The sequence below is a fragment of the Hyperolius riggenbachi genome, chromosome 1 (genome assembly GCF_040937935.1).
Source record: "Hyperolius riggenbachi isolate aHypRig1 chromosome 1, aHypRig1.pri, whole genome shotgun sequence".
NCBI lineage: Eukaryota > Metazoa > Chordata > Amphibia > Anura > Hyperoliidae > Hyperolius > Hyperolius riggenbachi.
Window position 1 is genome coordinate 591,444,176 of NC_090646.1, and position 17,016 is coordinate 591,461,191.

The 17,016-nt window shown below is 44.5% G+C and overlaps 1 protein-coding gene across 2 annotated transcripts in view; it reads right to left on the reverse strand.

The window, feature by feature from the left end:
• Positions 1-17,016, reverse strand: part of AP3B1 (adaptor related protein complex 3 subunit beta 1) — a 348,388-nt gene that overhangs the window by 275,980 nt on the left and 55,392 nt on the right. Inside the window, exons 1-2 of one of the 2 annotated variants that reach the window (XM_068249076.1) lie at positions 10,897-11,389; positions 1,404-1,479 (exon numbers count right to left, since the gene is read on the reverse strand). In XM_068249076.1, the coding sequence (XP_068105177.1) occupies positions 1,404-1,479; positions 10,897-11,069 (249 nt within the window). In that variant the 5' untranslated portion in view covers positions 11,070-11,389. Of the gene's footprint in view, positions 1-1,403; positions 1,480-10,896; positions 11,390-17,016 lie in introns of those variants that run through there. The other variant, XM_068249086.1, reaches the window with a different exon arrangement.

The following is a 17,016-nucleotide window of genomic DNA, read 5'->3' on the forward strand; positions in this document are numbered from 1 at the left end:
AAGAAAAAGGGAAAAAAACACGGATTACAAATGACTGAGTTTAGCTCATTGGTCTCTTGCAGTATCAGCTCAACAAACAGCATAGTTTATTTTAGTCATCTTTCGTTGCAAGACGTGAAACACGTAATGCAGAGTTATGGGCACTGGTGTCCAATTAGCAAAACTATTCACTGTAAGCTCAAACAGGTCTGATGCTGAAGCGATGAGTCTAAACAGTGATGTGAAACTCAAATAGACAGAGGACGAAAATCAAAACTTAGACCAAGTCAAGTGTCAACACTGATATAAAATGCAACAATTAACCTCACAAATGAAATGCAGCAATTACCCCACATATGAAATGCACCAATCAACCCCACATCTCTCTCACCATATAAAACTCTTACCATGCACTACTACACACCCCCACATACACTTAGAGAGCTCGTTTAAAAACGTATGGATCACTAGAGCCGTCAGCTCATCAAAGATCCAGAATATCATCCACTGTTTATACTGCACAAATAGATTGGTCACTTGTAATTACTTATAACAGCCAGAGATTGTACGCATTCCTCTTAATGTCGGGGACCGGGCGCTGGTAGGTAGTGTGCAAGAGGCTTTGACCTGCTGCTTCAGCATTAGATTTGGGATGAATGGCTGTCTGGGCAGAGCATGCCTTGTATAGAGTGCAAGCAGAATCTCAGGAAAGCAAATGGGGCTAAACCCCAATCCAGCTTGGTGGAATGGTATAAACTGCAGCAAACTGCTCTGCTGTAAACAGACTTCCACTCAGTGCCCACATTACAATTAAAGTTTAACAGATGCTAAGGTAACAATACACTTAAAAATGGCCACCAGAATCAAACAAGAGATAGATCTCTCTCTGATCAAAATGCTTTGAATCGCCCCTATTGACTATTTAAGTTAGGGGGAGACCTGGGTGGATAGTAAAATAGTTAAGGGCTCAGCCTCTGACACAGGAGATGTGGATTCATATCTCGGCTCTTACTGTTCAGTAAGCCAGCACCTATTCAGTAGGAGACCTTGGGCAAGTCTCCCTAACACTGCTGCTGCCTATAGAGTGCACCCTAGTGGCTGCAGCTCTGGCCCTTTGAGTCCACCAGGAGAAAAGCATGAGATAAATCTCATTTGCCTTGTGTGGGGTCTGTTGATTAGCCATTAATCTAATGCCGTTTCCGCCACACATCTGCCCTGCTTCCATTTGAGTGAGATCTTCCGTCTGGAGCGATCGATAATTTTGAAAGATTTAGTTTGGAAATTAATTGAAATTATGATTGGGCCGCAATTATAGGACTTCACACTGATCGAATCTGCCAGGAGAAATTGAGAAGTGTAGGAGTACCTTAATCCAAGATTTGTGTCCTAAATTCGAACTGAAAGACAATGTGAAGAAAACCTACCGCAACAATCCTCTTCATTGCTTCCAGCTTGGAGGAGTCTTTGTTGCTTTCCAGCATTTGTTTTAAGTCTTCATTTCTACAAAGAACAGAAAGAAAAACATTTCTAAAATGCAAGCCAAATTTTTTTTACATTCTGGTCAATTAACACATTTTTCCTTAGAAGGCATAAATGACAGCCTTCACAGCACACACATGCTCTGACTTTTAGCCTTTTGCGCAGTTTCATAGCTATGCCGTATTGGGCTTTAGGCCACATTCACAGTGGGACGTTATTTTGTGTTCCCTGTACAATAGGAACACATACTTTCATTGAGTGGGACATCGTTCTGCGACCAGGGCTGTGGAGTCGGTTCAAAAATCATCTGACTCCGACTCCTTAGTTTATGAAACCACCGATGCAGATTCCAGGTACGCAAAATAGCTCCAACTCCCGACTCCTCCGTTTGTAAAACCACCAACTCCAGGTACCCAAAATTGCTCCAACTCCTCAACTCCAACTCCACACCCCTGTCTCTGAAAGATTCAATCACGTTGCTTCGCATACAGTCAATGAAAAGTATGCTTCACTGTACCTGTTAAGTTGCAGTTTGCAGTAACGCACTTGTATGCAGTGCGTTACCATACGCCATTGTACCACAACGCACCCACCACACTGTGCATATCGCATAGGTGGTGCATTGCGGTGTAGCAAGCCGCGTTACAAAACAGCTGTTATGCCGCAAAGCAGTGAACCATTGTGAATGAGTCCTCAAAGTGGACCTGAAACCACCATTGCAGACCACATTGTAAAGAAGAATAAACTCCTGCCTGAGTAATTCCAATCTTTTGGCTTCAAAAGTGTTTGAGTCAAGCCAAAGGTTATCAATACATGGCTTAATCGTAGCCTAATCTGGCAAGCAATCCATTATTCCCCTATCAGGCAACTGAGATGGCCAATAAGATGGAAATTATGAACTGTATACAGGTTAACGGAGACAGTCAAATGCACTCCCGGGCAATTCTGATTGGCCCAATTCCAAGCCACATGAAATTTGCAGGGAAGCCCAACTTATTTCCATCTCAATGACCATCTCTTTGGGCTCAGACACACTATAAGTGCTTTTCAACCCTCAGAGCTTTCTGAGAGCTTTATAAAGACTCTCCCATTGACACACATTAAAATTGCAGTAAAATCTCATGATTTTAGTGCAATTGCGATTTTAGCACAATTTTTTGTCTTGTTTTTGTAACTACCATATTAGCTGATCCCAGCCCATATTCCTGTGTTTCCCGTTTGCATGGCAAGTAATGGTTAATTAGTAGTTATGCATATGATTTGCATCTGTTTTGAATGTGAAGTGTGCAGTTAACTTATTTGAGGTGCCGCACAAGTTATCTGTTGGTCATTTCGGATGCAGCCTGCTGTAGGATGCGCTGGCCCTCTCCTCCCTTTCCATTAAATGTAAGTTACACATTTTTGCCCAACTGCTTCCAGGGTTATACATATGTGGTTTTAACTTGGGTCAGGTCTCTTGCCCGGAGGTTTACAGTACCTCATTGTGGTGCAAGAGTCCAGTATACTGTATTATACTTTGCATGCAAACTATAGTGGAAGCCAAAATTCCTCCATAGTATAATAAATGTAGCAGTTGTTTGGACACAGGTCATGCATTCTTAGCTTGGTAGAGGTGGTGCATGCCTGAGCAATTAACCAGTCAAGTGCAGCATGTTATTTTGGAATGTGCAAGCAATGTGTAAGGGCCGAGCCCCCCCAACCTTGAGAAATAGAGAAATCCACAAGATACAAATAATTCTGGATGGCATGCAAGTTGTACGCAGCATGGAACTGGGCCAGTAAACGCATCAGAATGTCCTAGTTTCAAACTACATACAAGTGGCATTCAAGATGGAATTATTTCTAAGGCTGGGTGCACACTAGAACTGCATAACTGAGTTATGTACTAGGGGAACTGTATACCAAACACTAGGTCCACTAAGGGACAGATTAAGCCCTATGCGGTACGAAAATGTAATTAACTTTATTGAATTATTAATTAAGTAATGTACATGCGTGTATACCATATAGCCTGGGAAAGAAAACTGGGAGGGTCTTGTTTATCCCCCCCCCACTCCAGAGTGTGTTTTTGATGGAGTGGGGTTTAACCATCTCCCAGGTCTCTTAAAGGATACCTCGCACTTAAAACATACGAAAGCGAACGTGCGTGTGTGTGTACGTGTGTGCACGTGTGTGTACGTGTGTGTGGTCTAGCTTAGACAACTGAAGTGAGAAATATGTGGAGGCTGCCATATTGATTTCCTTTTATACAATACCAGTTGCCCGGCAGTCCTGCTGGTCTATTAGGATGCAGTAGTGTCTGAATCATGCCAGAAAGAAGCATGAAGCTAATCAGATCTGACAATAATATCAGAAAAACCTGATCTGCTCCATGCTTGCTCAGAGTTTATGGCTAAAAGTATTAAAGGTAGAGGATTAGCAGGACAGCCAGGCAACTGGTATTGCTTAAAAGGAAATAAATATGGCAGCTTCCATATCCCTCTTGCTTCAGTTGCCCTTTATGCTCCACACCACCCCAGCTGATTAGCTAGCCAGTGGTTTGGCTCTATTTTGTTGTGGAGAAAAGTGGTACGATCCAGATAGCTCTTACCGAGCACTGCACCACAACCAAGCCAATTGGTTATATTTCGTATGTTTTTAAGTGCGAGGTATCTTTGAAGAGACCTGGGAGATAGTTTCAACCCACTCCATCAAAAACAGACTCTGGAGTGGGGGGATGAACAAGGATCCCCCCAGTTTTCTTTCCCAGACTATATGGTATACACGCATGTACTTTACTTTTAATAAAAACGTTAAATACACTTTTGTACGGCATGGAGCTTAATCCGTCCCTTACTGGGCGCACACTAAGCAGAATTGCATACGTTTTTTGATGGTTAACTCCCAAAAAACGCATGCAATTCTGCTTAGTGTGCAGTGTGCACCCAGGCTAATGATGGATAGAAGTAGCATTTTCAAAAGAAATTCACTAATAAAAACTGTCACATTCCTCAGTTTAGATTTGTTTGTTTTCTCATATGAAACGTCCTTGAAATGTTTTTTATAGGTTTATGAGCCAACATTAAACAGGTTTCAGCTGTGCGAGTTAATCTTTTATCTACAGATGAGCAACACAGGGTGCCTGACAAATCCAGTGTCTTTATAGCACTTTATCCTCAGAAAGCCAAAGGCCTGTACACACTGGCTGCGTTTGCGCTTCATTTTTTAAATCGCAAGGTCTTTTGAAAAATCATGAAAATCGTGATGACCTGTACACACACTGGTGCAATGAGTTTTAAGAAAAACACAATGGCAGTGACTGCTGTGCTTTAAAGGGGTTCTGTGGGGGTTTGCTAAGGATAAAAACCGCCACTTACCTGGGGCTTTTATCAGCCCCCCGTAGCAGTAATGGGTCCCGGTCTAGCGCGGCATGCCATCCAACTGCGGCTGCGCGGCTGTGCTCACTCCCGCCCACGTCATCAGAAGCTTACTGCACAGGCGCATTACAGGAAAACTTCGTACTGTGCAGTAAGCTTCCGATGACGCGAACGGCAGCGCGCATTGTTCGGCTGTGACAGACGAATAATGCCCGGTGCCAGCGGCGGGGAACGGCACTTCGGAGGAGGACGGCGTGGGACATTACTGCTACAGGGGGCTGATAGAAGCCCCGGGTAAGTGGTGGTTTTTACCCTTGGCAAACCCCCACAGAACCCCTTTAAGCGCTGCGCTTGAAAAAACTGCATAAAGAAAAAACGCAATGCATGCGATTTTCATTGCATTGTTCAGGTAAACGATCAAAAACCAGGAAAAATAGTCTCAGCGAAATCGCAAGTGCATCGCAAGCTCACAAAAATTGCAAGTAAAATTGTATTAAAAAATGCAATCGCATTGTACAGCATTTGCAATTTTGAGCTACACTGACAGTGGTGGATGGCAGTGCAATGTCACGTGGGCTATGCGTGACCTATGCGATGTTCACAGTGCGGCGGGATTGTTGCAGTTTAATGGCGTGTGGCATTGTAACACACTCCAGCAATGCAATACAAAATAATACAGACAATGGTGTACACAGATAAATAAACAGAAATGGTACAAAATACAGAATCAGTAAGGACAGCGGCAAAATAAATATGAATAAATGTGTAACAAATTACAAGACACAAAAGGGTGAGAGAGACTCGTCCTTAAATGCTTACAATGTTAAGAAATGGGGGGGGGGGGGGTGGAACAAGAGGTGGGGTAATATACAATATTCATACCTAGAGGCGGTGTGTTTTAAGTCATCTAGTAGGAGTACAACTTGGCCAGAGGTCAAAAGGGGAACGGCCTAAGGTAGAGGGTATACCTGGCGGTATCCCCGAGTCAGGCTCAGGGTGGAAAAAAGAAGCCATGAGCAGTAGCCCGACTCATGGAATCCATCGCGAGCTCTATGCAGCGTACAGTGTGCATTTTAACTCACCTTCCCCAGGATCCAGACACTGGCAGCCTATTCTCCTTCCGGTCTTCGGAGGCTGTGCATCCCCCCTGGTGAGATCGCCATTAGGGCGATCTCACTACAGGGTCATAACGCCTCCCAGAGGACGGAGGCAGAATAGCACCGCTGGATCCCAGGGAGGTGAGTAAATTATGGGCTGCCGCAGATCTCTCTGCTGTGTTTTTTTCTTTCTTGACTTTAGTATCTAAAAGCATGCTGAAATTCCACTGCTTTTAGACCCTAAAATATGGAAATAACCAAAATGCCATGGAGGTTAAGAGTTTGATCTGGATCCTCTGGTTAATTGGTAGCCAATGAAGAGCTTGGCAGAGAGGAGCAGCAGAGGAAGAGCAGGAAGAAAGATGCAGGAGTCCAGCAGCCAAGTTCAGTATAGATTGGAGCGGTGCCCGTCTGTTAGTTGGTAGGCCACAGGTACAGACTAACCAGCAAGCTCATGGTGAACCACAACTCATTGGAGTGTGTAAGGGGCTACAATGGTCCAAAAAGCCCCCTTACTAAAATGCTATGGAAACAAAAGTTGGCTTTTTTAAAACAGAAAGTATTGGTAGTTCACAAAGTAGTATATTACAATAGTTCAGATGAGCGTTGTAACGCCACCGCTTGACACAGTGTTACATGCATGCAGAAAACGGCGACATGTCATGTCTGAGCACGTCCGCTCCATAGGGGTCTACCATCCCCACGCCGACCACTAGCAAGCGTCCCAGGCGCTGCACAGGAGCAGGTGACAGGCAATGAATTATACAATGCGGTTTTTCTAATTCCACTCCAGTGCTAAGAATAGCCAAGACGGGTTTATTTAAAGAGAACCCGAGGTGGGTTTGAAGAATATTATCTGCATACAGAGGCTGGATCTGCCTATACAGCCCAGCCTCTGTTGCTATCCCAAACCCCCCTAAGGTCCCCCTGCACTCTGCAATCCCTCATAAATCACAGCCACACTGCTGACAAACATCTTGTCAGAGCTGGCTGTGTTTATCTCTATAGTGTCAGTCTGCTGCTCTCCCCGCCTCCTGCAGAACTCCAGTCCCCACCTGCATCCTTTCCTTCCCTGCTGATTGGAGGGAAGGGACGGGGGCAGGGACCGGAGCTATGCAGGAGGCGGGGGAGCAGCTGAGACTGACACTACAGATGTAAACACAGCCTCACAGCACAGCTGTGATTTATGAGGGATTGCAGAGTGCAGGGGGACCTTAGTGGGGTTTGGGATAGCAACAGAGGTTGGGCTGTGTAGGCAGATCCAGCCTCTGTATGCAGATAACATTCTTTAAACACACCTCGGGTTCTCTTTAAAAGAAGCTTACATAGGAATTTTCACATTTCCTGCTTGCTACAAAGACAACAGAATAACTGCACAACTATAAAAATGTTTCAGCAGACATGCATACAGCCATCACTTAAAAAGGATAAAGGGAAATATGATGCGAGTCTTGTCCTAATTATGGCAAACAGATGAAGGTGAAGTCACATTCACAGAACAAAGGAAAACTGAATTTTAATTAGTCCAGACTATAAATGATATCCTGCTCTATCCTCCATCCAACCTTGCCTGGATTGGACAGCAAGTGCATAGTAAGACCGCCAGAGACACTTCAAATGTGTCCTATCTGTATGTCATCAGCTCTGGTAAGTACAAAAACATCCTCCACGCTGCACATGCTATTCAGTTATATATCCCTGTGGGAATCCAACACAATGGGCTTGATTTACAAGAGAGTGCTAACTGTTAGCACGGCCGTTTTCGCAATTAAACGCACATTTTCGCGCGAAATCCAGGGCTGTGGAGTCGGAGTAATTTTGGGCACCTGAAGTCGGAGTTGGAGTCGTGGTTTCAGAAACTGAGGAGTCGGAGTCGCATGATTTTTGTACAAAATCCACAGCCCTGTTAAGTATTAGACTGAGGAGTCGGAGTCTGAGCAATTTTGGGCACCCGGAGTCGGAGTTGGAGCGTGGTTCCAGAAACTGAGGAGTCGGAGTTGGAGTCTGAAGATTACCGACTCCACAGCCCTGGCGAAATAGTTATAGTTTTGCGCGCAAACGTGAATTTTTGCGCAAACACGACAACGATTTTGCGCAAAAATTCACGTTTGCTTGCTAAAACATTTAATTGCGCGTTAAAATTCGCGAACGCGCGAAAACCAGCCGTGCTAACAGTTAGCACTCTTTTGTGAATCAAGCCCAATGACTTCTAAAAATGGTGTAAACCGTAAAAATATGGGTCATTTCAACCAGACCGCTAAATGAACAGTTGAAATCAGACAGGAACTACTTTGATTAACAAAAGATCATACCTGTGGGCTGTGGAGTGGGTACAAAAATCATCCGACTCCTCACTTTTTGAAACCACCAACTGATTCCAGGTACCCAAAAACTGCTCGAACTCTTCGACTCAGACTCTACAGCCCTGGATTATACAGTATTAAAAAAATGAGTTCTGTTACCCACCCATCCAGGCTATGTTATGTCTCTAATTTGGGAATGTAATTAGGCATACTGACTATATGGCTTCACATGCCCACACCTTCTGCTACAGCAAACCCCAATGCGCCAGTAACACACACTCCTGCAGAACATGCCATTCCTTACCTACCCAATTGCCACGGCACCCTCAACATTCTTGCACAGCTCATTGCCAAACAGCAAAGAGTATTGTGCAACTCCAACTAGAAAAAGGTAACATTTGGGCATTCTACTGGCTGTTAGTACCAGTGTCATCATAACTGCCAACTTTTTGAGATAAGAGGGACACTTTAATTCTAGGAACACACCATACAATTTTCAGTTAGATTTTCTGTTAAGGTGCCCATACATTAGAACAAATATGGGCAGATTCGACCAAGAGACACATTTGTCTCTAATCGAATCTGCCCATACACTACAGGCCGATTCCCGTGCGATTTCAGCATTAAATCATTAGGGAATCGGCTGAGCCGCCACTGTCCGCCCCGCCGCTGCCCCCAAAATGTAGAAATGTATGTAATGTAGTGCATTTATACATTACCTGTCCGGTGCCGGCCTCCACGCGGTGAACGTCTATCTCGCCGGGTAAGCCGCATACACGCATGCGGAACCCGGCGAGATGGACGGAAACTGCGTAGAGGCTGACACCGGACAGGTCATGTATAAATGCACTACACACTGCATACATTTATACATTGCGGCGGGGGATTAGTCATCTCGTCGCTTGTTCACAATTCCGCCGCCGTGCATCCGACCAACCAACCTCGTGCCAACATTTTCCAACATGCGCCATCGACTGTGCAGCCAATTTCTGTCCCGAAATTGGTCGCTTTGTCGGTCGGGAATGCACTTGGCAGCACCAATTTTCATCCAATTAGATTATAATAATCGAATTGGATGGTCGATTGGTTGGTTGGTCGCCTAGTGTATGGCCCTCTTTAGATTTATCCGACAGATTTTTTTCCAACATGTTGGAAAAAAAAAATATATATGGCAGGTAAATCTAAGGCTAGGTACACACCATACTATTCTCTGGCAGATTTACCTGTCGGATCGATTATTTCCAAAATGTTCGATCTGAATTTCGATTGATTTTCATAGAACTGAATGAAAAACTCAAAAACAATTTCAAGAATGATCGAAAAATCGATCGAAAATCAGATCAGACATGTTGGAAATAATCGATCTGAAAGGTATTTAAATCTGCCAGAAAATTGTATGGTGTGTACCTAACATAAGACACACCCCTAATCACGCCCCATTACACCCCTAGTCATTGATACCAGAAAGAACAGTAATCCGCAATTCAGTAGAGTCGTGGAATGGGGCTGACAGCAGCACAACCGAGGGGACTGGGGGGTAGCGAGGGAGCAGAGACTACAGAGGGCTGGAAGAGACCGCAGGCAAGTAAAAATCCATTCTGTCAGTTTGTCTCAGCAGTTCCTCTCCCCTGCTTACACCTCTCTAACAACGCTGCAGCTTACATAGGCAGGTTTTACTGCTTCATATGTTATGTATAGAGTGACACTTGCTCTGGGGCCCACTGCTCCTTAGCTACACAACTGGTTATATGAGATAGCACATTTGCAGCTGTGCCTAAGGTATACCATTTGCTTATAGCGTGGTTCTGAAAAGCACAATTATAACTAACTAGAAATCAGCCCGCCTGTTTAAAAACGGGCACTAGGGCTGTGCTGAAACCCCCAACAGCCGCACTCCCACATGCCCGCCCCCCGCATCTGTCCTCCTGCATGCTGCACAAGCGCGCAGGGCAAAACTCATGGACACAGGCGGACGCAGAGACACAGGGGGTTCATTATATATGATAAGAAACTGTGTATACAAGATCTTAAACAGAAAGATTAGCACACACAAGAGTTCTTTTTTTGGGGCGTACAACGATGGAAGCACAAGAAATTCCAAAGACGTTTACTTTAGACAAATCACTGCACAAAGCATCAGACACCGCCTATAGACATTCACTGACTGACAGAATGCCGATGTCACGGACGCCCAGCTATGACTCACCTCCCCACATGTGCTGCTAATAGCTCATTCAATAATCATTTCGCAACATGCCTCAAAAAGACTGACAGGACACTTGAAGCAAAAGGGATATGGAGACTGCCGTATGTACTTCCTTTTAAGCAATACCAGTTGTCTGTCTGTTCTGCTGATTCACAGCCTCTTATACTTTTATCCTAAGTCCGTGAACAAGCATGGAGCAGATCAGGTGATCCTGACATTTTCAGATCTGATAACATTAGCCAAATGCTTGTTTCTGCTGTTATTCAGACACTACTGCAGCCAAATAGATCAGCAGGGCTGCCAGGCAACTGGTATTGTTTAAAAGTAAATAATCATGGCAGCCTCTATATACATCTCACTTCAGGTGTCCTTTAAATGAATACCTCATTACCCCAAATGGAGGGACTGTCACTTGCTTTTCCAGGCGCTTTATTATGCACCTGGATACATCTGGTCACCAATACCATGATACATACCCAATGATTAGCTGTGAATAGCTCATCTCAGCACTGATTTGCCCAGCACTGCTCAGTCCCATCTCCTCCGCAGTTGGCTCTGTGGTGAAACTAAGCTGGTCAGCCACATCCAGGACAGACTTGACAGCGGAGGCCGAACTCACTTTCTTTATTAAAGACCTGTGCTGCTCCATGATGCGCCGGTCCAATCACACAAGTGGAAAACGGATATCGAATCTTTCAGCCTGGATGGTGATAAATCCTTTGGGCACAATAGTAGCAGAACAGGATACCAACTCCCTCTCACACACTGCCAGCTTCTTCACAATCTCAAAGGTCATTTCCCTTAGAAAACAGGCTTTGCCATGGACTATAAGAATAAAGTGACTTGGAGTGACTTGTCATCCAGCATGCATACCCTTAAGGAGCGGTTTGATTAACGCGTCTTTCATGCTTGTTAAAATGTTCTAGAAGGGGAAGTGTAACAAGAAGTTCTTTTTTTCAGTTTTGCTCATGGGCAACTTAAGATGACACAGCCCCGCATTTCACGATCACATGACGCAAGCCAGAAGGGAATATAAAAAAAAAAAAAGCAGTTCACATGTCTCCTAGGAATGCCTCTGTACAAGCATGCTGAGGAAATGCTGCTCTACTAGTCGCTACAGTGTAGGTGCACTGATCTGACACAGACCAACCCCTAAGGTGTGGCCACTTTATGAAGCCCATTCACAGCTACATAAAAAGACATTCGGGAGTTCCTGGAATCGGCTCCTGCAAAAGGTGAAGCTCTCCTCTGCTTACCTCTATTACAGAGCATCCTGGACTTTAAAGGATTTACTAGGTGGGTGAATCCAATTTACTGGGTGGATGTAATGCAAGGAAATTGCTGCCATTCACTTATACTGGTAAGAACTCTGCCTGCGGGTCTCATTGCTATTTTTTTCTATTAACGTGAAGCGAAGTGATGCAAAGGAACACAGAAGCAGCAGGAAGGTGTCAACACCAACATATTCCCACGAGTACCCAGTGACAAGCAGGGCTGTGGAGTCAATAAAAAAAAATAAAAATAAAAAAAATCTGACCCCGACTCCTCAGTTTATGAAACCACCGACTCCAGGTACCCAAAATGGCTCCGACTTCTCAACTCCAACTCCTTAGTCTAATTTTTACAAAGGCTGTGGATTGGGTTCAAAAATCATCGGACTCCTCAGTTTATTGAAACCACTGATTCAAGACTCCAGGTACCCAAAACTGCTCTGACTCCTTGACTCCCGACGCCACAGCCCTGGTCACAAGATTGATTTACTGCAGCCTTCTACAGTAAGGGCTTGAGCCCACTGCTGTGTTTTTAAAAATGCGTTCAAGCATTTTTGAAACGCGTTTGAGGTGCTATAATGCGCAAAATGCATTAAAATGCACAAACGCATTTCAAAGACGATTGAAAAAATGCACACAGCTGTGGGCTCAGGCCCTAATTCTACAATAAGCACCAGTGCAATGGCCAGCATAAACAGCTGAGTTGGGACTTTTCATAGAAGCAAATAACTTCGCAGCCTGGAAGGATGCAGAGTCTTGCACTGTTCAGTAGTGATGGGGTACACAGGGGGTTCCCAGCTTTACCAGCTGTTGGGGTATCTTGACATTTTTGTTTTCACTAATGCCAGAGCCCCACACTTGGACAAAGCCAGTGTTCACCCTTGGAGCTGAGACTTCAGGCTTTTAAATATTGCACGATTGATTGTCCCGAAAGATCTAAAGCTTTTTATACTAGAAAGAAATCCAATCGGATTTCCTGTTTTTTTTTTTTCTAACGTAAGTCGATCAGGAGTGGTGGATTTTTCTGATAGATTTTTATGAAAGTTGAACGGTGTAGGGTAGATTCTCAATTTGTTAATATATAGACCCAAGCGATTTTTTTCAGAGTTCTAATATTTTTTTTGGATTATTGGGGAAATATTGAACACGTGTGTCTGATACATTGATCAGATTTTTTTAAATGTTACAATTAATCAGAAAAAATGATTGTAATCCTTGAATTGAAAAGAAATTAAAACAATTGTATTGTGCAACCTTTAGAGACACAAGGAGAAACGCAGAAAAAAATGCAGCATACAAGACGTTTGCAATCGGGAACGATTGGATCGCAGCGGAATCGAAGGGTTCCTGCAGTTTTCATTATTTTGAAGGCATCCTTGCATTTTGCATTCAATCGAAAATGAATCTCAAAATGCAGCAAATGGTGTTTAGTATAAGGGCCAGTTTCCACTTGTGCGGTGAGGAATCATCGCGGATCCCCCGCTAACGAAATCGCATGCGGGTGCGATTCCGCATGCGTATTTTACCGCAACTTCGCATGCAATTTCGCATAGGTTCGTATTAATGCGGATTTTAACCATGTTACTGCCTGTGTGATTTAACATTACTTTCTATGCAAAATCGCTGTAAAATACGCATGCCAAAACCGCATGCGATTTCCCTATTAAATACATTAGCGGCGATTCGCATAGCGGTGTGCGGGATGCGAATTCTGACGGCTCTTCCATGCAGTTTCTCCCGCACAGAAAAATGCTCAGGATTACTGACGAGAGGAAACGGACATCCACTTGTATTGGCCAACGCATGCGGATTTTTTTGTAATCTTTTTTGTACTCTCCATTGGGGTCTATTCATAAAACCTCTGATAAATGACTTATTTATCACCTAAGTGATAAAAAACAACCTTTCAGCACATTTACAAGCAAAATAATCACTCAAATTAAGCTGCTCCTGAATGACGTCATTTTAATATGACTTTTCTTATATTATATTGTTGCTCTTTGGGAGCTTATAAATGTAACAGATAAGGTGAAAAAGCTTTGTGAGCCATGCCCATTGTGTGGCATGAATATTTTACAACGCAAAGACTTCTAAAGCTACATACACACTGGGGACAATCGTCCCCCATTGCATGCATACACGCTACCTGGGAGCGACAGCTGTCCACACGTCTCGCCAGAAAGGCAGAGACGCGGCGGAAGCTGTTTGTGAATGGAGCATCCCCCGGCCGGATGCTCCATTCACTCGTGTAGGTCTCCTGTCGCTAGCCCGCATACACACGCGGGACTAGCGACAGTTGCGGCGAAGTTGCAGCGACAGCTGTAGCCGGCGATTGAACATGTCAATCGCCTGGCGACAGCTCCGACGGGCGACGGTTCGGGGTGCACGGGATACACACGGGCGACCTGTCGCCGCAACACACGCGTGCCACGTGGTTGCGGTGACAGCCGTACCTCGTGTGTATGCACCATTAGGCAGGGAACACACTAGGCAGTGTGTAAAGGGTCGCGTTTTGCGGCATATGCATTTGCCGTGCGTTTGTGTTTTGCATTTTTTCCACACATGCGTTTTTCTTGCGTTGTGTGCATTTGTGGTTTGCATATATAAAACATGTATGCGATTTGAATGCCTTTTGCATATGTTTTTTAAACTGCGTTTTATGCAAATCACTAGGAAGAGGAAATACATCAAACTTATTTTTTTTTTTTAAAGTATATAAAAACGCATCAACATTGACTTTCATTATGTGCGTTTTGGAAAAATAAGTAACAAAACCAGTGTTTTTAAAAATGCACACTGCTGAAGGCAAACATAAGCGTCTTTTCATGCGGCCCATTGACTTGCATTAGGTGCGTTTTCTGCTGCCTTTTCCGCAGTGGTAGCATTTATGACTAGTGTGTTGCCAGCCTATATATTTAATTTTTTTTTTTAATTATCTGGCTTCTAAGGTTTGCAAAGCACTCTTCCTGTGCCTCAAGTCAGATGCTGCTTGGCTGATTAAAAGGCATATGAAGGCTGCCCTATACACTCACCTAAAGGATTATTGGGAACACCATACTAATACAGTGTTTGACCCCCTTTCGCCTTCAGAACTGCCTTAATTCTACGTGGCATTGATTCAACAAGGTGCTGAATGCATTCTTTAGAAATGTTGGCCCATATTGATAGGATAGCATCTTGCAGTTGATGGAGATTTGTAGGATGCACATCCAGGGCACGAAGCTCCCTTTCCATCACATCCCAAAGATGGGTTGAGATCTGGTGACTGTGGGGGCCATTTTAGTACAGTGAACTCATTGTCATGTTCAAGAAACCAATTTGAAATGATTCGAGCTTTGTGACATTGTGCATTATCCTGCTGGAAGTAGCCATCAGAGGATGGCATGGTGGTCATGAAGGGATGGACATGGTCAGAAACAATGCTCAGGTAGCCCATGGCATTTAAGCGATGCCCAATTGGCACTAAGGGGCCTAAAGTATGCCAAGAAAACCTCCCCCACACCATTACACCACCAGCCTGCACAGTGGTAACAAGGCATGATGGATCCATGTTCTCATTCTGTTTATGCCAAATTCTGACTATCGAGACTCATCAGAGCAGGGAACATTTTTCCGGTCTTCAACTGTCCAATTTTGGTAAGTTCGTGCAAATTGTAGCCTCTTTTTCCTATTTGTAGTGGAGCTGTTGTAGCCCATCCGCCTCAAGGTTGTGCATGTTGTGGCTTCACAAATTCTTAGCTGCATACCTCAGTTGTAAAGAGTGGTTATTTCAGTCAACATTGCTCTTCTATCAGCTTGAATCAGTCGGCCCATTCTCCTCTGACCTCTAGCATCAACAAGGCATTTTTGCCCACAGGACTGCCGCATACTAGATGTTATTCCCTTTTCACACCATTCTTTGTAAACCCTAGCAATGGTTGTGCGTGAAAATCCCAGTAATTGAGCAGATTATGAAATACTCAGACCAGCCCATCTGGCACCAACAACCATGCCACTCTCAAAAATGCTTGAAGGGGCACTATTGCCAATCTGCTTATTTTAAGTCTCATTAACATAAATGTGTGTTAGTAAAGCAATGTTACTGAAAAGGTATTTCCACACTGCCAATACCCACTGATAGCCAGGTAGTCACGACGGCAGATTTACCTCTCTGACGCCGACTGGGCTAATACATTATGTAGTAGGGGGATCCAGCTGTAACTGCTGCTTGAGTGACCGTTGGTTTTCATCCTTCTGGTCAGCTCAGCTATGCTCTTTCAAACTTCTAACTGCACTATCGTGCAGTTACTGTGCTCAGCGCAGCCGCCGTACAGCGCCGTATGGCTCTGTTTATGCGCTGCCCGGAAAGGACCCCTTATGGGAAGCTGGCAAAGACACGGACACCTATTGTTGTCCATCGCCCTGGTAACCCGACTTCGGCTTTTGCCAGCTTCCCACAAGGGGTCCTTTCCAGGCAGCGCATAAACAGAGCCATACGGCGCTGTCCTCAGCGCAGCCGCCGTACAGCGCAGGACAGCGCCGTATGGCTCTATGTTTATGCGCTGCCTGGAAAGGACCCCTTGTGGGAAGCTGGCAAAAGCCGAAGTCGGGTTACCAGGGCGATGGACAACAATAGGTGTTCGTGTCTTTGCCAGCTTCCCATAAGGGGTCCTTTCCGGGCAGCGCATAAACAGCCATACGGCGCTGTACGGCGGCTGCGCTGAGCACAGTAACTGCACGATAGTGCACTTAGAAGTTTGAAAGAGCATAGCTGAGCTGACCAGAGAGATGAAAACCAACGGCAGCTCAAGCAGCAGTTACAGCTGGATCCCCCTACTACATAATGTATTAGCCCAGTCGGCGTCAGAAAGGTAAATCTGCCGTCGTGACTACCTGGCTATCAGTGGGTATTGGCAGTGTGGAAATACCTTTTGATCAGTGTTCATACTCGTCTGTAACATTGCTTTACTAACACATATTTATGTTAAAGAGACTTAAAATAAGCAGATTAGCAATAGTGCCCCTTTAAATCAACTTTCTTTCCCATTCTGACATTCAGTTTGGAGTTCAGGAGACTGTCTTGACCAGGACCACACCCCTAAATGCATTGAAGCAACTGCCATGTAAATGAGTGATTAGATAACTGCATTAATGAGAAATTAAACAGGTGTTCCTAATAATCCTTTAGCAGGGCTGCCAAGCAACTGGTATTGTTTAAAAGGAAATACATATGGCAGCCTCCATATTATTCTCACTACAGTTGTCCTTTAAAGGACCACTATCACGAAAAAAGTAGACGGTTAAAATCTGACAGAACAGATGGGTTTTGGGCCAGACCCATCTCCT